The 23,947-nt window shown below is 37.8% G+C and overlaps 1 protein-coding gene across 2 annotated transcripts in view; it reads right to left on the bottom strand.

Moving 5' to 3' along the window:
* LOC149180832 (serine/threonine-protein kinase 12-like) overlaps positions 1 to 23,947 on the bottom strand; it is a 287,777-nt gene that overhangs the window by 3,836 nt on the left and 259,994 nt on the right. For both annotated transcript variants that reach the window (XM_089416312.1, XM_089416313.1), the window contains exon 10: positions 3,458 to 3,582. In XM_089416312.1, the coding sequence (XP_089272438.1) occupies positions 3,458 to 3,582 (125 nt within the window). The remainder of the gene's footprint in view (positions 1 to 3,457; positions 3,583 to 23,947) is intronic.

Raw genomic sequence — 23,947 nt, 5'->3', positions numbered from 1 at the left:
AGAGTCAATCAAGGATCCCCTCATCCCTTATGTGGCAAAGTTGGAGAAATCGAAAGAAATCTATGATAAGTTGGTAGAATTGTTCTCCGTAAGCATTGTTGGAGAAGTTATATGTTTGAGAACCGAGCTATACAAGATGAAGGTATCAAAGGAAGAAGGGATAGCCTCATATCTTATGAGGGTGTCACAAATAAGAGACCAACTACAAGAATTAGGAGAAATAATGTCCGACAAAGAAATGACCACCGTTGTACTCAACACACTACTTGATGAACAATAGGGGAATTTTGAGGTCTAAAATGGGTCTCCTAAGGAAATTATAAACTAATAATGGAAATATTAAAATAAGATTAGATTACATCATCAAATTTTAGAGGGAAAAAAGAAAAAATTGTTTTTTCAACTCGTATTTTCAACTTATCTCCCTATGGGTTTACTCAAATTTCGAGCGGGAAAACTTGTTGGATGCATAATTTGATTCTTCATCCAAGTTGTACCAATGTTGAATACATTCGATGGACCCTGCTACAAAACACGTTTTTTCATGTATTTCTCATTTTTCGTGTAGCAGGGTCCATCGAAAGTATGCAACATGGGTACTCCTTGGATGAGGAATTAAATTTTGTATCCAACAAGTACTGCCGCTCGAAATTTGCGTAAAATCTTAGGGAAATAAGTTGAAAGAGTAGTTTTATTATTTTATTATTTTTTAATATTTTTACTTTTTTACTCCAAAAATGGTGAATCATTCCCCATGGTTGACATTATCATCTTGAATACATTGGTTCTTATCAAGTTTATTTTGGTTGTACATTTTTCTTTGGAGGCCCATTTTAGACCTCAAAAGTTATCTAATGTGGGGTAACTTTGTATCAAGCATCTATGGAAAGAAGGAAGCTACTCCATTCAGTGAACTTTGGTTATTTTGTAACATTGAAAAAATTAGGTTGAAGGCAATGAGCGATGTTGGATCAAACGAACAAGTTCAAGCATATGTTGCCCTAGCCAAGAGAAAAGGAAAGTTTGGTCCTCAAAAAAGGAAGAAGATCAATATGTCAAAGATACAATGCCATGAATGTAACGAATATGGGCACTTTAAAAGGAATTGTCCCAAACTCGAGAAGGACAACAAGAAGAAAAAGAAAGAAATGAATCCCATGTCACCGAAGAAGTGGAGGAACTTGAAAAGAAGAAATCAAAGGAGGAAGTGAAAGATCTCTACCATGATTGGGATGATCTCCTTCACTTAGTTCTTTTTCGTTTTAGAGATAGCTATCATGATAGGAAGCATCACAAGAATGATAGGATGCATTAAAGTTGAAATAGAGATGACTTCATCATAGAAGCATGGAAGAATAGCTCAAGTAGAAAGTCTTCATGGTTGTATCAGTCATCATGATAGAAAGAAAGTAGCTCACGATGTCTCCATTGAAAGCATATAAGGACAACTAAAGTAGCAATCTATATGATTGGAGAATGTCATCTAGCATAATAGAAGATAAAGAAATCATCATACATCATCATCATTAGGAAGAAGCATTGGCAGGGTGAGGATAGTCAAGATCCTCCATTGGAATCTTCATTAGAAGGTTCACCTCTACTTGCAAGAAGCAAGGGTCTCGTTGATAGTATTTTGTCCACCTTGTGTGGGATCCACTGCTAAGGTATGATGACGAAGATGTGCAGCATGTTGAGTTTGTTTGAAGTGTTTTCATCTTCAAGCAAGGAAAGGACGCGGCTAGAAGGAAGACTAGATGACCAAAAGAAGGAAAAGGAATGTATGTATTTGATAGATAAAGTCATGTCATCATATAGTTGCAGATAGCATGATTGAATGTTCGATATCATGAGCATGATCGAAGAAGAAGGATCTCTTCCATTAGAATAAAGCATGAAGGCATATAGATGATGGGCCTTGAACACTTCTACATATTTGATAAGATGAAATCAACATTATATGACCTCATATGGAAGATGAGGTGGTTGACAATGATGGTTCCTATGATTAAGGAACTATGTATAGAAGTTCCTGAGAAAACAATATGAAAAGAAAGGAAGATGAGTTCGTGAAAGGATTCAACTATAGTAAGATAAGTGATCAACATCTGATGACTAGAAGAATTAGCTATGAAATCTCCATGGAGAAGGTATGAAGACCCTGAGAAAGTCTATAAAGGAAGGAGACGCTTGACATTAGATGTCTTGGAGATGGAGTCATTCATGTGCAAGATGTTGATGTTGCATGAAGTTGATGTCATGACGAAAGGCCATCATCAAAAGGTAATTTTGATTTGAGGTTCATTCTGATTTTTGAAATCATCTGGTTGGGTTGTTACAAGGCTACCAAAAGAAACATGTAGATGTCACCTATAACTAGCACCCATGTGACTGGATGAAAGATCCTGAAAGAAACATGACTTGAAAGAGGTAGCTATATGAAGAAAAGTCAGATGTGGACTAGAAGATCACTTTCCTATGAAAAAAGGGATGACATGACTATTGGTTCAACACGATGGTTCATTGAAGAGAAAGTGATGGAGAAGATGGTCGATGCCCTAATAGTATCATAATAATAATAATACTAGCAAGGATAAAATATTAATTCTTGACTTGTATAATCATGATTGATTTGATTTTAAAGTGGATTCGATATGTCAAGATCATCCTTGATCATTTAGACATGACTTTCTATTTTTGGAAAGTCACTTCCAAATTGAGATGTGTCTTACTGTTTTTGGAAAGTTATATCAAAATTGTCATAAATAAATTTTTATTATAGGTGGTTCAAACAAAACTGAAAGATATGATTTCTTCTAGGAGAAATTCATCCATGAGCTGCCAAATTTTAACACTTAGATAGGGATTGAAGCCAATGTTATTTTTCAACATAGTAAATAAAGATTCACTCACCAATACCAGAAATGTAGTAAATATGAAATTCTATTATATAATTAATACCACCCATAATCAGTAAGAAAGACTCTTCCCTCATTCCACATCTTCCTTGGTTATGCCTAGTTTGATTTGAATAGTTAGATCTTTCTAGTTCAATAGAAAGTGATACAAAATCCCTGTTAACTATCACATTAATTAACATTAGTTTGATACGATCAAGTTTCATGTTTGCAATCAAAAAAATCTTTGCAATTAATTTGTGGCTTTACTATGACAGATTCAATATAATCTATGCATGCATGCACATTGATTTCCTATTATATCATGTGGCATTTTTTCTAAATTATTTCACACAACCTCTACAAGATTGCACCTTAACAACAAGGTCTTCCATTGTGCACATTCTAGTCAAGGAAGAAGTTATATTTCTATAAATCTACCTTTTTTCATTACTACATAGTGTTACTAGATATCAAGTAACAATAGTCAAAAGAACTTGAACAACTTGAATACCACGACAAATACAAGTGAACAACATAAAACTTTTGCCAATATATCTTACTCTTTCAATCCTTCAGGATAGTGCCTTGCAGAAATTTTGAAAGGAGGCCTAATATCATCTTGAGAATAGGCTCTTACAATATCTTTATCTGACATTGAATCAAATGGTTGGCAGCCTTCAATCATCTGAAGCAGTACACCAAGAACAATATGAACTTTTCACTTATAATGAAATGAAATAAGGAAACAACTTAAGTTGAAACTTGAAACATTATAATTTTAAGGCTTACAACAAGAAACTATTAATCAACTACAAGTCAATGACTCTAACAAGTCCATATAGTATAACTAGAAAATGAAAAGATAATGATCCAAACTACAAAAATTAGAATATTAATGGTCAACCCTTCAAACTCTATTATGAAATAATGTCGTATTTATTATGATTCACAACCCCTTAAACTTGAGCCTAAGATGTATCTCCATGAGCTTGACATCGAAATTGATAAAACAGGAACAAATTACAAAACTCCAAAACATAAAAGGAATTCAACTATTGACCACTTACAGCTCAAACTTGGATGCATGCAACATCAGTTACTTACATAGGCATGCATTCTATTCCAGGCGAAATTGTTGAGATTTACATATTTGCTTGGGGCTAGTATGTGCATTCACACAACCAACTCCAGTGCAGTCTCTTCATAGAGTAGTAGCTCAAGATCTATTATGGAAGATGGATGAGGCTGCAACCACAGTAATAACAGCTCACATCACTGATAACATGCATTTCCAGATACGGACAGCATTGAACCAAAGAGTTGCACTTCAAGGCTATTAGGGGTAGCATGAAAGCATTCTCATATCTAATGATGGCAGGTTTACTGAAGAAAGTGGCTGGAAGTACAAGATGTGAATGTAAAGAGTTGGTTTCATCTAAATCAGAGTTCTCCAAAAACCGGTAACAGTAGTCTCTATGTATTTATTCTTAAACATTTTGCTGAAAGAAACCCTAAGGAATGATTTTGGGTCCGGGTGGACTGGTTTCTTATCTGGTATAGCAGCAATGGAAGCAGTTTCACAGATCCCAGAGGAGGCTTTGCTGATTCCCTTGGAACATTTTTATGACTCCGACTATCTACTGCTCGATAAGGCCCATGGTTTCAAACAAAATGAGGGTTTTGACTCTGCCCTGATATATTGAGGATTTTGAGGAATTTCGGCGACTTGAATCATGGCATCTCTCGGCCCACATCCTTCCATCCGGGTGAGTTTATTCTTTATTTTCTTTTTCCATGTAACATTATTCAAAGTCAGATTTGGTAGCGTTTTAGGCAGATTTATTTGTATTTTGTGGCTGTATTGTATGCTGTGCGGTTTGTGATTGGGATTCGAACACTGACTTTGCAAACCCCAGGGTTTTGATCCGAAGAGGTATGTTCAATTATTTGGGCTTCAAACAAGTTTCTTTAATTCCACCAGACCGTGTTTGTTTAAGGCAGGATTGATCCCATCCGCTATCTGAGATGTGAGCAGAATCTTCCATCTTCCATGCTTAATGGCATTAACGGTGTTATGGAGGCAGCATTAACAATGTTATGGAGACGTGAGCAGAATAACGTGAGGGTTTATTACCATCTTCCATGCTTAATGGCATTAACGGTGTTACAGAGACAGCATTAACGATGTTATGGAGACGTGAGCAGAATAATGTGAGGGTTGATTACCAGTGCAGTGAGCCGGAAGGTGTATTGATTACTAGTACAGTGAGCCGGAAGGTGTATTGATTACCAGTGCAGTGAGCCAGAAGGTGTATTGATTACCAAGTTTATGCATTCAGCAATTTTTTTGGGGAAAATTTTAAAATTCGCTGTCTCAAGCACCGGTGAATTGAATCAGCAAGAAATGCATTCAAACATGACAACGGGACAAGAAATTTCAGAACCTGTGGAAACAAATGATCTAGGAGAAGTGAAAATTGCCTCATCTGCCAAAGCTGGGAAGTGGGTTTGGGTCAATGCCAAACAGTATCAGGGCATTCTAAAACAAAGACTAGCCCGTCTAAAATGGGAGCAGACAAGGAAAAAAATGGTCTCAAAGGGAAAGTACTCAGGCCCTTCGCAATAAGCATTCAAACAAGTCTCCCCTACAATCATGTTGCAACAACAAGCCCAAAGGAAAAGTCATTGATGATTCTTCCTTCTATAGTCCCCATCCACACTTCTCACCTGGTCATCTGCTCTTTACGTGAAAGAATTGTTAAATGCAAAACAGAGGTTGGAGGTTTTAGAAGCTAAAGAGCATGAAAGAGACCATAAAATTCATATAATAATAGCTGAAAAGAAGGCTTTAGCATAAAGCAATAAAGTTTTGAATGAACAAGTGGCATTGCTACAGGAAGCTTTCCTAATAGGGAAGACACAATGGCAATACATGAAGGTGGATGTGCAAAACATAAAGAAACCTGTAGTGGAAAGTACAGAGGTGGTGAATACGAAACCATCCTAGGATAAAGGGAAAGCAGTTGCCCAAATAGACAACCGTGAAGAGAAAGCAAGAGAAGAAAAGAAAGGAGACTCCACAAAAGTCTCCACAACTTGGGCTCAAGTTATTAGCAATTATGCTAATACGAAAGGAGAAGCAAACAACATGCAAGATAGAGAAAGAAAGAAAGGAAAGACAAAATAAAGCAGCAAACATAATTATTAAAGGGGTGAAAGACTATGGGAAAAATGAATGTACTCTTGACCTTGCAAGGGACTTCTTGAAAGACAAGTTGTTATGTCAAGGACGAATATGCCAAGCATGGAGGGTGGGTAAGTTTAACGGTGAGAAAGCTAGATCCATAAAAGTCATCATGCCTAGCTTGAGTGATAAATATATTGTTCTAAGTGAGAAGTATCTCTTGAGGGGTTCTCGCTTTTTTCTAGAAGAAAATTTAATTGTAAGACAACAAGAGGAAAGGAGGGAGGAAATGTCAAAGGTTAGGGCTGCAAGAGATGAAGACAAGAGAGCATGGATTTATAAAGGCAAAGTTGTGTTAACGCGATTTGGACTTCCTTCCAAAACAGAGCAGCAAGATGGTAATAAAGAAGAGGCAACAAATTCTTCAACAAAAAATTAGGAAGCAAGGTTAGTATGGGAAAGCAGGGACAAAGACTCAACTGTGAGTCTTGCATGTCAAAATAAATAGCAATCAAGTTATACCCAAGTTTCCTTAAGTTTAGATTGTTGGAACTGCAGAGGTTGCCCATGGAGACAAACACCTGGGTTGGGATCTATTGCGAAAGATAGAGACATAATTTGCTTCATAGAAACACATGAGCATGAAGGGTGCAAGACACCTTTGTTTGAAGGATACTGGAAGATGGAAATGTGGAATAATGCAGCATGGAATGGCAAAGAACAGGGGGGTACATGGTATTAGTGAGGGAAAGAGAAGGTCGTCTCATTCAGTTAAAAAAAGAAGACTCAAATAAACAATTCATTTGGTTTAAAATATCAGAAAATGGAAATCACATCAGAATTGCAGCATGTTATTTTGCGCCACAAGTTTCAAAAATCTAAAGTAGAGGGCTTGACCACAAAGATCCCTTTGTAGCCTTAAAAGCAGACATTGCGACATATTCTCAGCTAGGTGAAGTCCTTATAGTGGGTGATTTCAGTGCCAGGACTGCAAGTGAGCAAACTAGCATTGTTTGTTGTAAAGAAGACTGCGACCCTATTTGGCTTACAAAAGAGAGTAATCATCAGTGGGAAAGAATTTCAGAGGACAAGGGTTGCAATCTCTTTGGTGAACAATTGCTTACTCTATGTGGGGCCTTCGATTTAGTCATTTGTAATGGTTTGACTAGATGGGCAAAGTCTGGTAATTTCACTTGCAATACTTACAATGGAGCAAGTGTAGTAGATTATGTAATTTTCTTGCATGGTTTGTGTGAGAAAATGGAGGAAGTTTTGATTGGAGATCAGCTTTGGGACTTAAAATCAGATCACAAGCCAATTTATTTAAGTTTCTCTTGGACTGGAAAGAAGCAATTAGAGTCAAAAACTCAGTGTGTTCAACAAAATCTCCCAAAGGGAAGAATTCTTTTGACTCCAGAAAATTGTAATACCTTCAAAATGACGCTAGAGAGGCTCTTCGAGAAGGAGAAAATCCCAATTCACAGCCTTCATAGTCACGAATTAACACATTTAATTCAAAGCACACTTGCAGAGTGCAAAAGAGAAAAAATTAAGAAGTCTGAAACAAATTGCTTTCTGCTTAATGCTTGGTTTGACGAGGAATGCAAAAAGGTAAGGAGAATGTGGAAAGAGTCAAACAAGGATAACATAAAGGTCAAAGCTTACAAACAAATATTAAGAAAGAAAAAGGTCGATTTCGTTGTTTCAAGGAGGGAAGAACTAATCTTCCTTGGGATAAATAACCCGAAATTATTTTGGAAGAAGTTCCAAGCAAGAAAGATGCAAACTGAAAATAGTATTACAACATCTAAATGGTTTGACAATGCAAGACAACTCTATGAGCAGGATCCCAAGGTTGACCCACCACACCTCCACCCCCCCCACCCCCTTGGTCAACACTAATACTGAACTCTTCACAGTGCAAGAGGTAGAGATGGGTATTAAGAAGTTGGGTGCTGGAAAAACAAAAGACTTAGTTAAACTCCAAGCAGAGTATCTAAAGTGGGGCTTAATGATTCTTGCACCTCACATTACAAAAATTTTCAACATCATACAACAAGGATTCCCCACAGATTAGACAACTAGTCTGGCAATACCTCTTTTCAAGAGTGGTGATGTCAATAATCCCTCCAATTATAGGACCATAATGATAAACCCCTTGTTTACAAAGTTAATTGGAAGCATGCTAGCAAATAAAATCAGTAAGTGGGCAGAAGAAAGAGATAAACGTGGTAAATGGCACGCAGGTTTTAGACCTAAACATTCCACAATTGATCATTGTATAACTTTAAAGCACATCATTGAAAAAGCTTGGGAGAAAAAGGAAGAAGCCTTTTGTTGCTTTGTTGATTTCAAACAAGCGTTTGACACAGTTGCTAGGGATAAGTTGTGGCACAAAATGGAGGAACTTGGGGTTCCTAAACAATTGAGAGTTGCTATGCATAGGTTGTATGAAGAGGTGAAAGTTAAAATTAGAACTTCAACAGGCATTTCTGAAAGTTTTAGAAGCAATATCGAGATCAAGCAAGGTTGGCCATTGTCTCCTACCCTTTTTGGTTTATATATCGACAAGCTTGAGGAGTGGTTAAATTCGCAAGGGGGTGATGGTATCCATTTGGGCAAGTTTTTTATAAGGCTTCTTTTTTATACAGACTCGGCCAAGGGTTGACTCCAACTCTAACTCCGACTCGGTATCGACTCGATCGGCTCGATTTCAATGACTCGGTCGATGTAAAAAATGCATTAAATATTTATTTTTTTATAAAAAACAAAATTTTAAAGATTTTCATTCATGTTTCCAAACACACAGCATTAGAATATAGATAGAAGACAACATATGATCAAAGTAGGCTCATGTATATACCCATTAGATCAAAATGGCACCCAGTACATTGTCCAATACATACATGATGATGATATAGAGATCAAAACAAAAACACATAACCAAGGAGGCTAGAAATGGTGTTATCCTCCAAAATAGATTGTAAGTCATCAAGGAACTAATACAAGGGTCCAAGAGTGTTCCTCACTCCAAGAAAGTCCCAAAGTGCATGTGTACATGTTCAAAAGGTACATCCTCCACCATGATGTCATCTAGGAGAGACCCTATGTCACCCTTTTCAAACATGTGAGTGACATGGCACCCCTAAGGGTAAGCATTGGCATCAAAGAGGGATGTGCTAGCCCTCCTAAGTCATCTCAATGATAACCATTCTCATCTATGCTTTGGAAGAAGGCACCATCCACCAAAATAGGGTCAAGGCCAGCCAAGGGGCATCTTCAGTCCATTTGGGCATATCATCAAATAGTCCAACGTCCAAGCTTTTAAGTTTAGTGTTTTAGCATTTGGAGGCTCATCAAGGGGTGTAGCATCACGTGGAATCAATTGAAGGCTCGATGCTCATCTTTGGAGGGCCAAGGTTGGGGCCACAAAGTTAGGTTTGCTTTAAGAAAGGGGCAAAGAAGCTATTGGAAGGTTTTGAAGAAGAATGAAGTTATCCCTTAAGGAATCTCTACTACATATGTGATACCACCTAAACAAACCTCTCATGATCAAGTGAGATAAACTTATTTAGGGACAAAAAACCATTAAAGTACGATTGTGAAAATCTTGGAGTCCCCCAAAAGCAAAAAAATAAAAAATAAAATCATTGTTTTTTAATTCGCGGGCCGTTGTCATCCAACTCGGCCGAGTAGGCTCAGACTCGGCTAAGCCGACCGGGTTATTACCGAGCCGGCCGAGTTGTTAGACAACTTAGCTGACTCGGTAATAACCCGCCCAGCCGAACCGATTCACTGGCCGAGTCGACCCGGTGAGGCCTTGAATCGGACCAACTTGGCCGAATCGGTTCCGAGCCGGCCAAATCTTAAAAGACAGCTTTATTCTGATTGCTAAATCTGCTCTTGGTTTGCAAGAGCACTTACTATCCCTTGAGCATTTTTGTAGAAGGGTGGGGATGCAAGTCAATATTAGAAAAATGAAAGTAGTGGTTTTCTCTAAAAAAGGAAAACATAACCAACATAAGTTCTACTTTGAAGGCAGCATTATGGAAGAAGTTGTGGATTACAAATACCTCATAATTGACTTCAACAAAAGTCTAAGTCAGAATAGTTGTAGAAAGAAAAGAACTTTAGGCGGTTGGAAAGCATTCTATGCTTTTCAAAATAGGTGTAGAGAGGCAAAGTTATGGGACTGGAAAACCACTCAAACTCTCTTTGGGCTTCTAGTGATTCCGGTGATTCTCTAAGGTTGTGAATTGTGGGCTAGCAGTACATCCGACATGCAGTGGAAACAAATTGAGAAAATTTAGAAGCATTTGATTACAAACAAATTCAAAATTAAAAGTGTGGTTCCTTATGCTATCTTGTTAAGTGAAATAGGGTTGCTCCTATGGAATAAATTGTTATGGTGAGAGTCATAAGGTATTTAAAAAAATTTAAGCAAATGGAAGAGGGCACATGGCCTAAGGTTGTCTTTAATGACATACATATTGTGCAAAAGAAAGAAGACTTGGATGTAGCAAAATAACAAATGGTTTAGTAAATGGGGTATTTGCTTGAACACGTATCTCATAAATAGTAAAGAGATAAAATATTTTGTTATGGATAAGTTCCACAAGCGTATTTGGGATAAGGAGCTAGAGGGGAAGAAAAAGTACTATATTGAAGTGTTTAATCCCACTCATAATCATCAACAAAAAGCGTACATAGAGGCCAATATTTCTTGGAGAGCCACAATTCTTATTGCTCAATTAAGAACTAATTCTCATCAACTTCGTTGTGAAACAGGGTGCTGGAAAAGGCCAAAAGATGTGTGGTAGAAAAGAGTATGTATTTTTTGTTCTTCTGGAAAAGTGGAAATAGAAAAGCATTTCATTTTAGAATGCAAGGCCTTCAAAGACAACAGGGAAAGTTATGCAGATATTATGGCAGTTAGCTCTTGGGATAATCTATTTAGTGAGGGGTTTATTAAGAAGTTGGGAGCGTTTATTGTGAGGCTTCACAAGAAAAGGGCCGAATACATCAACCAGAGGAAGAAGCAATCAGTCCCATAGGCTATCTTTAGCCTCGTGGAAGTTAAAATAAATTTATTTCTTTCTTTACTCGTCCAACCAATCATTGGGCCATTCGACCATGAGTGGGGTTTTCCTTCTAGAGCACCTCGCAGATGAAATTTTAATGGTTATGGCCACATTTACCCACTCAATATTTTAAATCCTTCTTCACCCCGCCATCACATTATTGTAACAATTGTTGGGACCCCTTCAAAGTACATTGTACTTTGAGTCAGATATATGGGCAAAGGAAACACAGAAGAGAATACAACGATGTTGTAAAATTTAAGTAGAATGTTTTTGAATAATATGTTGTGTCATATTTTCAAGGCTCAATTTTATTCCACAAAAATTTGAAGTCTAAATGTTTTATGGATATGCCTTTTTTTACGTAGTGTTTTTTTTTTTTTTTTTTTGCCTCTAATTATTTTTACATTAGAGGAAGAGAAACATTGTGCTATAAGAAACCCAAGTATGTACAATTTGCAATGTTATAATAAACCATTAATTATAAATTTACATGTTAATTTTAAGATGTTATTGGAAATGCCTTCTACTATTCTATATAGAATTATATTATTCAAAACATAGAAGAAGAGACATTGGTGGTCCCTTCCTATCGTAACATAGAATGATATTTGGTTGGGAAAGCAACAAAGAATATAGGCTTGGTTTAGTGACTAGTCCCTAGGTTCCATATTATTATGTTTGGAAAATAGATGTCCATTGGTTTCTTTACAACCTCGATTACAAAAAATATGTTCCATGAGGGAATGCATTGGTATCGATGTTAGGATATGACTCACTACAAGCAGTATGTGTGTATTTATGTTGGAAAAGGCATTGATTTGTTTTGCATCACTCTCTTGTGTTCCATCAAAAACTTCCTACATGTATTTTTCCTCTTGATTTAATTTTTTTGTTTCAAAGCATTCTTTTCCTACAAGAAACACCATAATTTCACAAACTCAAGCTAAATAGCCTAAACATAAAACTAAGGAGAATCAAACACTAGCATATTAAGTTAGTATTACCTGTAAAACTAAATTATCTACACTTTGTTGATTTGTTACATATAACTCAATACTTCATTAAAGGATAAGAGAAATTGTTAGATAGTTTGAACTCCACGGAAGATTACTATGAGTATATTATCATTCTCCAAGACATAGACAAGTCATGTCCCAACCCTAACTGTCTTTTTCCCTGAAATAGAATCCATTCATTTACATCATGATAGTCAAAAGAGGGACTTAGAAGAGTGTAAGTGTCATAATGAAAACAATAATAAAAGAAATCAAAAATAAATGTACAAAAGACTAACAAAACATGAAGAACATAATAATTTTCAAGACTAACAAATTCATAGACTAGAGAAAGAATGCTTCTGAGATAGAGATTTCCCAATGTTTAATTTTAATAAATGAAATCATTGGGATACTCTCCATGACTATGAAATAATTCTTGAAACTATACACAAAAATTGAAAGTATTCAATGTTATGAAAATAATAATTATTTTGAAAATACTAAACTGTTAATAAAGTTGTCAAAAATAAAAGAATAAATGAATAAATATAAGATTACATCAAAAATTAAAAAAATATAAATCTGCTCCATATTAAATAATACAAAATAAAATTATATATATATATGGAATTTTGGGAAAAATATATATGTTTATGAAACAAAACAAATATATATATATATATATATATCAACATTTTAAAACTACTTCTTACGTTATGATAATCATAATTTTTCCAACTCCAGTGAGAGTGCAGAAAACTATGTTGGGTGTAACGGTGGGGGAAACAGAGAGCCAGAGTTCACAAATACTGTAACTAAAGTGAGAGTGCAGAAAACTATGTTGGGTGTAATAGTGGGGCAAACAGACAGCCAGAGTTCACAATTACTGTTAGGGCCCTGCTCCAAAATACTCTCTATAAAGCTGTGAAGAGTCCTAGCCTTTTGCTGTAGAGGAACGTTGAAATATGTAACTAGGTTCGGTCTTCATAATGACATATGCAATCATGATTTTATGCAATTGATGTAAAAAATAAAAATAAAATTATTTTATTATGCTTGAGGCATTGGTTTCATGCTCAAGGAATTTTATTTTGTAAGTAAAGCTCCCATTGAAAGCTTCCAGGGCTTTTCATGTGGCCTACAAGTCAAATGAATCTTTGTCAAGTATAAGAGACCCTTCTTGGGCATGTTATACATTACAAAAGAAATTATACTAGTCTATAAACTCCTCCAAGGCCAAGTATACAAGCTACAAGTCAAGTCAGCCTGCCAGTGAAGTCAGCCTATTTTGGAGCCCAGCAACACCTATATAAAAGAGGACTCGGCCTCTCTCAAGAAGATACACTCAAGCAACACAGAAGCTTGATCTAGAGACAAGAAGGAGCTTCATACCCTAGCGAAGGAAGGTGAAGTATAAGAAGACAGAAAACAGAATTATTTGGGCCTGTTTTGGGACATCTCTCTCACACGTGCTGACTGTATCTAGGGCACACTTTCAACTGCAAAAGGAAAAAATTACAGTCATTTCAAAAAGGAATATCAAGTGTCAAAGAAGTGTGGGAAAGTAAGCTGAATTCTTGAAGAAGTCTATATACCAACGAAGAAGAAAGGAGAAGAATTTGTCCATATTTTAGGTCACACATGTGACCTAGGGTTGCTGCAGAAAAGATCGAAACTACATGTCTGCAACTGCGAGCCGAAATTCTGAGCTTGGGTCGAAATCTGAAGCAGAGGATTAAGGTTGACCAGTGTTGACTTAAAAGGAAGAGAAGTGCTTCAAGAAGAAGCTCTGACTTGGTCTTGGAGGGGTTGTTGGTCAAGGGTCTAGGTATTGGAATTCGTCAATTGAAGATTCTATAAGAAGAAGAATTTGCGTGGGTTTTCCTCTCAAGATTGGAGAGGTTTTGGCCCTGGCTGATCACCTATATCTTGTGTCTTTTGTCTTATTGTTCTTTGTAACTAGGTAGTTGTTTGATGAAGAAAACACTTACAATAACAAGAAAAAGAAGAAGCTAATTAATTGAAGTAAAAATACTCCACTAACAGTTATGAAGAAGAGAGAAATCACCTACACTTGTTGCCCCTAGATTTCTCAACATGGTATCAGAGCTAAGGTGTCAAGTCAAGAAAGGGTAGTTTAAGAAAGGACACTAAAGATTCGAAGTACTAAGAAGATCATCAAGGGCATCAATCATCAAGAAGATCCTCTCATCTCCAAAAGACGAGTACATCATCATCTTGAAGGAAGTCACCAGAGAAGATCTCAAAAACCCTAGTGTGTTCAAAAATTTGAAGCATTCTTGGGAACCTTGTTCAAAGGAGATCTCAAGAGACCCTACCTGTGCTCAAATAAAAGAGATATGCAAACCGAATCATCTTGAAGCCAACTTATCCAATAGAAGCAAGAAGAAAATCGTTGTCAACATCATCAAGGTTTCAAGGTTTGATCAAAATCTGGATTCTCGAGTTCTGACTTTAAAATAATAAAGAAATTACAGTAAATTATATCTCTGTCCTAAGAATCTTTCTCAAGATATTGAAAGGAGCTGAACTCTCTTCAAGGATAAGCAAAGTTTTTGGCCTATATGAATAAAGGAATCATTTTTGAAGAACGCTATATCACTGTCTCAAAGGGTCGAAGGCCTAATTTAAATATTCAAAGCAATTTGAGTGCTTTGGCAAGAAAAGCAAACACTCAGGCCCTAAAAGAAAAGGATTGTCTTCATCTCCTTAAGGATCAGCATTCACAAAACTGAATTCCCGGGCATCATCTCGTACTCCTATCATTGATTGCATATCCCAAAAAAATCTCTGTGGCACCAAGTAGTTCAAGCACCAATCATACATTCATTCTTGTAGCAAGATCAGTCATTCAAAAGGACTGATAATCATCTATATATTTTTAGTAAAGCAATCAATCCAAGGATCTATGGGGAGAAAAATAAGTGCAACAAAAGGATTCCCAATTATGAAGATCTGTTGCACAGAAGTCTTGTAGCCATCAAGGGAGCAAAAAGGAGCTACAATCATTCTGTAAGGAAGTCGTGGAGAAGCAGGTCCCCATCGGAAGTGCAATAAAAGAAAGTTTGAAAGATAGCAAAGAAGATAGCAAAGATACCTTTGTGAAGGAACCATCGCATCACAGGTAAATATTCATAAGGTATGTACGATATTTTTTAATTATTTTTAAGGTTCCATCATAAGATGTTGTAGGGTTGAAGTTTTGGCTCTAAGGCTTTTATTTTGAACTATAGATGGTTCATAAGAAACCCTAGTATTTAGAAACCATAATCTTAAGGTACTTGTTCCTTATGATTTGACTTCTAGGGTTTGTTAGAATTCTAGGGCATAGGATAAACCCTAGTGTGACATAATATAGGGTTTGAGAAACCCTAGGATGACCTCTTGATCGCATAGAAACCCTAGAAAGATAACTTGACATCATGTTTTGGTATTGTATTCTTTGCTTGGGGTACTTGTTAATTAATATTGCAAGTACAAGAAGTAAAAGATGGATGGGATGATCCTTTGAGAAACATGATGGAAGAAGGGAACTATACAAACCCTTGGACACTATTCATAATGTAGATGGATAGCCAAGAAAAATAGAAGATGAAAGACCTCTGCCATGGTTGAAGAATAATAGGATGCATCTTAGTAAGAAAGCATCATAGTAAGCATACAATTGAAGTAAGAGCTCACGTCATAACTGAAGTAAAAGTTTATATACCTGTAGCGGTCGTCATAGGACAAAGTAACTCTTGGTAACCCCATTAGAAGCATAGGTAGCACTTATGGAAGAAGGAAGTCATCTAGTATAGATCTCATCATACATCTTTAGAAGGGGGCATTCACAGGACAAGGATATTCAAGATCCTCCATAGAAATCTTCATTTGAAGATTCATCTCTTGGAAGAAGCAAGTGTCTTGCTAAGAATACCACCTTGGATGGGATTCACTATTTGGAAGAATGATGGTATGATGAATAAGGAATGTAGCATAACGATATGGTTGAAATTCTCTCAATCAAGGAAAGGAAGCTGCTAGAAGAAGTCTAGAAGACCAAAAGAAGGAAAGAGGTATGTATGCATATGTTTGATAAGTTAGGTCATGCCATCATATAGTTGCAGATAATAGGGAAAGATACTCTACCTCATGAGTATGATCAAAGGAAATAGTTCTCTTCTAGAAATGCATGAAGCCAAGGTTCACACATTAGATGAAATCAACATAATATTAGATATCATTTTATTTGGGATTCAGCTGCATTAAGTCAGTCATTCGTCTATGACCATTTCCATGAGAGGTAGTCGTAATTGACTCATTTTTCATGATTTTTGAATAGTCCACTTAGCACTCATTGCATCAGGTGATACTCACAGGGGTGAAGAAGTGGGATTGAAACTAGTGAAATGAATCAATCATCACTTCTGGGGCTTGCACCTAGTAACCAGGACTTCCCGAGAGGTCACCCATCCTAGATCGCCTCTGGCTCAAGCGTTCTTAACTCTAGAGTTTTCCCCACAACCAAGCCCACTTAGTTGAGAATCAATCCTTAACTGAGCAATAATAATTAGTCCTTGACACTGAATATTTTGGAGATGTGTCAATATGTATGTAGGATGTTGATGTTTCTACAAGCAAGATGTCATGAGGACCATCATAAAAGGTAATTTTGATTTGATGTTCATTTTTTATTTTTGAACATGTCTGGATGGGCTAATACAGGGCTACCAAAAGAGAGTTGTGAACGTCATCTGCCCATGTGGAAGGATGGAAGATCCTGAAGGATACATGATGTGGAAAAGGTATTTGTATGAGGAAAAGCCATATATGGTGTAATGGATCACTTTCTAATGAAAGAAAGGATGACATGACTAACATAATTCAAGAAGCAAAGTGACGGATGGTCAATTCCCTACGAAGAAGTCCCAAAAGATGAAGCCTCCAAGATGAAATTCATCACATTGAATGGAGGAGCGCTACAAGCAGCTAAAGGTCCCATAATCTCCACCAATGAAGAAAGAACTACTGCTGGAAACAGCGCCCTAGTTAAGAGGGAGCCTGGAAGCAAGTTTTTTATTAAGAAAAAACTTGGAAGCAAGTCCCTAAGCTAAGAGGGAGCTTGGACAAGTCCCTGGTTAAGTGTGAGCTTGGGTACATTCCTTTTATAGGAATGGGTACATTCCTTCATGGGAATGGGTATATACTCCCTAGTTGAGAGGGAGAGATAGACACATCATTCTTGTCTTCAATTGGGAAGAAAGAATGGAGAATTGGGTAACCATCTGGGAGCTGATACTCTTTGAGGGTGTGGTTGGGCATCCAAGATACGAGTAGTCGTAGAGGACCAATATTCTTTGAGGATTGGGAATCCAAGATAAGAATAATACTAGAAGGACATGCCATGTGAACACCCAGGTGAGGTATGCTCCTTGAGAGACAATGATGAAGGTGTCTATAAATCATTGGTCTCGCCAGCATTGTGCTCTAATCTTGTGGGAAGATAGAGTTGTTAGCCGAGCCCTTGCTATGTGACAATGTTTTATGATATGATGTTATATAGATGGGTTACCAATCCAACTCTTCTTATGAAAATTCTTCAGATTGAGAATGTCCAAGTACCTTGTATGAATTATGAATACCTCCCTAGTTAAGTGGGAGTGTTGAAATATGTAACTAGGTTCGGTCTTCATAATGACATATGTAATCATGATTTTATGTAATTGATATAAAAGAGAAAAATAAAATTATTTTGTTATGCTTGAGGCATGGGTTTCATGCTCAAGGAATTTTATTTTGTAGGTAAAGCTCCCATTGAGAGCTTCTAAGGCTTGTCATGTGGTCTACAAGTCAAATGAGTCTTTGTCATGTATAAGAGACCTTTCTTGGGCATGTAACATATTACAAAAGAAATTATATGAGTCTATAAACCCCTCCAAGACCAAGTATACAAGCTACAAGTCAAGTCGGCCTATATGCATCATCAAGTTGGCCTGCCATTGAAGTCGGCCTATTTTGGAGCCCAACAACACCTCTATAAAGGAGGACTCGACCTCTCACAAGAAGATACACTCAAGCAACACAGAAGCTCGATCTAGAGACAAGAAGGAGACTCATACCCTAGCGAAGGAAGAAGTATAAAAGGAAGAAAACAGAATTATTTGGGCCTTGTTACCCACCACCTATGGGTAGTATATATGGGAGAAAAAATTTCTCCTAGATGGTCTTCAATTGGTAGCCAGCAGCCCCTTGCAGCCCCCAAATAGCTCGATATGCCATTTTTCTCCACCACCTGAGCCAGCAATGTGGTCCCTCACCCATCTATTATGAATGTATGTTTGAAGGTGGGCCTCCCAACCCCAAAGATATGACTTTTCATTGGTATAGTTGAGTAATTTTCCTTACATGTCATGGGCATTTTTTGGGCATGAATTGGTGGGGAGATTCAACGAAAAAAGTGGGTTAGATTTGTGCTCTTGTCTCCATTGCCCGATTTCGTCGTTACCCTTGTATCTCAATCTCGTGGGATCTCCTTTACTGGCCATTAGCTTTAGGGTTGGCACTACATGGGAAATATCGATTTAGGTTGCATGGTCTTGCTTCCTGATACCACCTACATTACTCCCTCTCCACTTATTTAAGCCCCATTCACCTCTTTTCCCATCCGGGTCCACATATGTCCACTGGTTCCACATAGGGTTGGCCTCCACCTCCCCTTCTCCACACCTTGGGTCGCGCCTAGAATGATGCCACGAAGGTTGATGCAGCTAAAACGAAACTAATAAGGCATAATTTGGCCCTTCTCAATAGGAAATGTACCACAAAATGCAAAAGATGGTCAAGACATACAAATTTAGCAAGTGGGCAAAAGCCAAACATGAGCTCTACCCCTTATTCATGGTCATCACCCTGGTTCATATGGGCCCTAGATGAGTCCCCTCCATCATTAAGGAACCCATGATTGTCCCAACCCCTAGTGGGCGATGAATTGCCCCACCTCAAGCAGGTATCCACTGCTAAATATTATACATCATGCTCTCCATCCCCTGGAGCCTCGAGCAGCTATGAAGAAAAATCAATCAAAGGTAAAAGGCATATGATGAAGGGGGGAAAACAAAGGTCGAGGTAACTCATGTACCATGATTTGCTCCCTCCTACACTCATATACCCAGGTGTGGGCTTCCCTTGTTATAGCTACCCAATGCACCTTTACCTGTGGTCTGGATGATTCCCCTGATCCCCACTCCATTCCATCATTATATCATTTGCCACCTACCTCTTAAAGGATGTACTATGGGCACTCCACCCCCTTTAGAGGTTGAGACTGTTGAAAAGTGTAACTAGGTTCGATCTTCATAATGAAATGTAATTGTGTTTTTTATGTAATTGATGTAAAGAAGAAAAATAAAATGATTCTATACTTGAGCCAATGTCATGTATGAAGAACCCTTCTTGGGCATAAAAGTCAAAGAGCCAATGTCATGTATGAAGAACCAGTGTTGTGAAAATCGCGATAAAATGAAAAAATCGCGAGTTTTTCCCTCTGCCGATAAAATCGCGATAATGAAACGAAAAAATTGCCAGATTTTTTTTTGCCGATTTTTATTGAAAAAATCGCGATAAAAACTTAAAAAATCGTCAGGGGTCGCGACAGCATAGTTTTATAACATTTTTTTGGGTTTTTTCATGCAATTTTTTTTTAAAGAAACAAATAATTTTTGAGTGGGCAGCTTAATGATCAAGTGTAGGCCCTAGTATGGATATGCTATTCATGGTAATGTTAAATTCTTAAAGTAAAAGTGACATTCTCCTTAATCTTCATTTTCATCCTTTTACTTAAATTTTTAACATTACCATGAAATGACTCAGGATGTTTGAGAGTAGTTCCAGCCTCATTGGATTTCATATGGAGAAAGTAGAATTTTAGATTTCATTTAAAATCCAGCAGACTTATCAGTTTTTCAGGATTTCAGGATTGGGAGATTGTAATGTTTCCAGGTGACACCACATGCCCGGGCTACCCCTGCCACCAGTAGAGGACGTGGTCTACCTCCTATAGCTCCTACTTCTAGTTCTTCAGCTTCTAGAGCACATCAGACTCCACTGCCATCTCCACCAGCACAAGCACCAGCATCTACATCTAGAGGGAAAGGGAAAGCTATGGCATTTTCTCGCAAGAGGGGCAGAGGAAATCAATAGGATTAGACTTTAATTTTATTGTATATGACATTATACATGATGAGATACATTATCATATTTTTTGTTGATATTTTGAGGCTGAGTTGGGACTCAGGAGTCAGGACTTACTATTCAGGACATGATTCAATGTTATGTGTGATTTTATCGCTAGAAATGATATTAAACATCTTATATATTAGTTTTTTTAACATATTTATCTGTCAATGTATTTATTTTATGTTGTAGATGGTTTAGACATTAAAATTTTGAAAAAAAAAAAAGAATTTTTTTGTACCAAAGGATTTTTTCCCGATTTTTTCCGATAATTTCCCAATAATTCCGATTTTTTCCCCGCGCCGATTTAATCCTAATAACGATTAATGCAACATTGTGAAGAACCCTTCTTGGGCATGTTACAAATGTACATGAGTCAATAGAATGGTCTAGTAGGCCTCCAAGACAAGCACAAGGTATCCTTCTTCAGGTCGACTTCAATATGAAATGAAAGAACTCATGTCGGCTCAACTAATGGAGACACACCTATTCAGATAGCACAAGTAGGCTTATTTATATGAGACAACAACTATAAATAGGTGTGTAGGGTATTCGCATTAACACAGTCAGTCAAGCTTGGATCTCTCTGAAGTTCGGATCACAGAAAGGAGACAAGTTCGGATGGAACTCAGAGAAGTGATGAAGGGACAGCGAAGATTTGTTTAGGGTTGATCACAATCATCAAGTTCGGATCTTTGAAATTAGGGTGACAAAACACAGAGATAGAAGTTTGGATTTCTCTGAATTCAGATGGATAATTACAGTCAAGTTCGGATATCATTACAGTAAAGAAGTTCAGACTTCTTCTAGAGAATCTTGGTGCTATGAAGAAGCCACAGTTCAGTAATGGAGACCACAGATTCAGTGTTATATCACAGTGATTCAGTGACATTACAGTGATGTGCTTTTGGTGCCATGTAATGTGTGTCTATAGTTCTTTACTATGCTCAGATAGGACATGATCTTTGTTTGTGTTAATGTTATGTCTCAAAGCTAAGAAGGTCAAATCAGAAGAGGAGTCAAGAAGAAGAAAAGAGAAGAAGATTGTCAAAGAGAACTTGTGTCTTGGTCTTGGACTGGAAAATAGGTCAAGGATCTTGGTCTTGGTATTCGTCAATTGGAATCTCTATAAGAAGAATTTGTGTGGGTTTTCCTCTCAAAGAGTGAGAGGTTTTGGCCCTATCTCATAGCCTACATTCTGTGTCTGTTGTCCATTTATGTTCATGCATTGGTAGTTGTTTGATGAAGAAGAACATTAAATAACTTAAGTGAAGAAGATCTTGAACTAAAGTTGTAAAAAGCACTCACAAGCAGTTACTAATTAAAGAGAAATCACCTAACTATTGATGCCCTAGATTTCACAATATGGTATCAGAGCTAAGGTGACTAATTCAAATGAAGGGCATCTAATCAAAGAGACACTCAAGGATTGAGTTTCAAGATAGGCATCAAAGCAAGTCGAAGGATATCAAAGTGAAAGTTAAAATATCTTCAAGGAAGCATCATAACCCTAGATCGAAGAAGAAATCTACAAAGAAGTTGGTGGAACCCTCAAGCCATATCAAGAGACCATAAAGACCCTACATCTAATCAAGTTGAAGAGATCTACGAGTCAAGGTAGCTTGAAGTTTATTTATCCAAGAATAGCACTTTAAGATCAAGATTACATCATCGTCTTAAAGAAAGAAAAAGCCCTAGCTCAATCAAGGAAGCATTCCTGGGATCCAATCTCAATCAATTTGAAGTTGAAGGATCTTGAAGGTTGTTCATCCATAAAAGGCTAGATCTGATCCGGATTTAAATAGGAACACAAAAAATTACAGATATAAACATAAATACAAAGATGCAGTAGAAATAACACTTCATTTCATTAATATCAAATACTGAAATATGCTTACAAACAGAATGGAAATAAGACTAGCTCGGGCGATGGTAGCTTATCTCTGAGAAGAGATGTGGCAGCTACATGCCTTTGAACTGTGTTACAATGAGGCTCAAGGGCCTTTTTATTATTGAACAATAAGAGCAAACCCTAAACAACCAAAACCCTAACCCGAGGAGATGTAACACCAAGAGTTTATGGGCCCCGTTGGGGTGAGTTGGACAACCAACTTCCCGAGGTCACGACTTGGTCATATTATCTCTGTTTGACGCGCATGATAACCTGTTGGAAAGATCCCTCCGACTACGACAAAAGAGACGATATTAGATACAAAATCATTGGCGGTAGATTGCAAAAAAAAACGTCGTTTAGGGCCTCAAAACGGATCCAGAAGTTTAGGACCCGAAAAACTGCTAAAAATGGTAAACTGTGCTACAATTGACGAAACTGAAAAGCTAAAAGAAACAATGGTGGGGGTCTAAGTGGAATTGGCAGATGGCCACCAATATCCACCTAGATCATTCCTCCCCCCTTAGGAAGCAATGGTCCCCATTGCATTGAGTTCCTCCATGAGATGAGGAAACTTCTGCTAAACTTGGTCCCTAGTGAGCCACTTGCCCTGGTGAAGGAGTTGGCCTGCTTTGACAACTCGATATAGTTGGATCTTCTGTTGGCAAGTGTTCTTGATCTGCGTGTCCATGATACAAGCAGTTGTGGCTTGCTCCATGCAATCTGGATTTAACTCTATAGGTGTGAGTTGTTCTGCAATGTTTGATGTGTCCAGCAATGGTGCGAAGTATGGTCGAAGGCGGTCCACATTGAACACTAGGTGCAGGCCAAGGAATGGGGGAATGCTGAGCTCAAATGCATTGTCGCCCACAGCCTTGGTAATGGTGTAAGGACCATATCAGAGTGGTCTAAGTTTACGATAGGCTCCGATAAGGGGTTCCTTCTGCAAATGCAACCAGACTTTGTCGCCCACCCGAAACTTGTGTGGCACTCGATGCTGATCGGGTCACTGCTTGTACTTGGCATTTGATTTCTCCAAAATGTCATGCTGGCAGATATGTTGGATGTGCTCAATGAAGTCATTTGCCTTATCGGCTTCTAACTGGACATGCGCCGAATCTGCCTGAGTAGCTGCAAATGGTATGGCCACATCAATGGGACATTGGCTGGAATCCCAAGCCCACCTGAAAAGGGTTGTGGCCAATCGAGCTGTGGAGAGCCCGGTTATAGCTGTGTTGGACTAGGGAAGGCTCTCATCCCATGTGCGTGGATGCTTTGAATTGTACATGCACAGAATGTGTACGATCATCTTGTTGACGACCTCTGTCTAGCCATCAAATTGGGGATGGAAAGTTGTGGACTAAGTGAGCTTGGTGTCCAACATCAACCAAAAACTAGACCAAAATGTACTGAGGAACCTGTTGTCCCAATCTAAGATGATAAACTGTGGGATCCCAAAGTGTACCCACATTCGTTCAAAGAAGAGTTTAGCAGTGGCTTCTGTTGTGATATTCTTCTTGCAGGCCGCCAGAATGACCATCTTCGAGAATCTGTCGACAACCACAAAAACACAGTTGTTGCCATGCTTAGCGGTGTGTTGAGCACGGTGGTTAACGCCATGATCAATGGTCGGCTGACACAGTCTGCAACATTATTGG

The sequence above is a fragment of the Pinus tabuliformis genome, chromosome 3_2 (assembly GCF_031772625.1).
Source record: "Pinus tabuliformis cultivar Carrire ecotype Pingquan chromosome 3_2, CPIR1, whole genome shotgun sequence".
NCBI lineage: Eukaryota > Viridiplantae > Streptophyta > Pinopsida > Pinales > Pinaceae > Pinus > Pinus tabuliformis.
The sequence above is the reverse complement of the archived record's forward strand: the minus strand, read 5'-3'. Positions and strand labels throughout refer to the sequence as shown.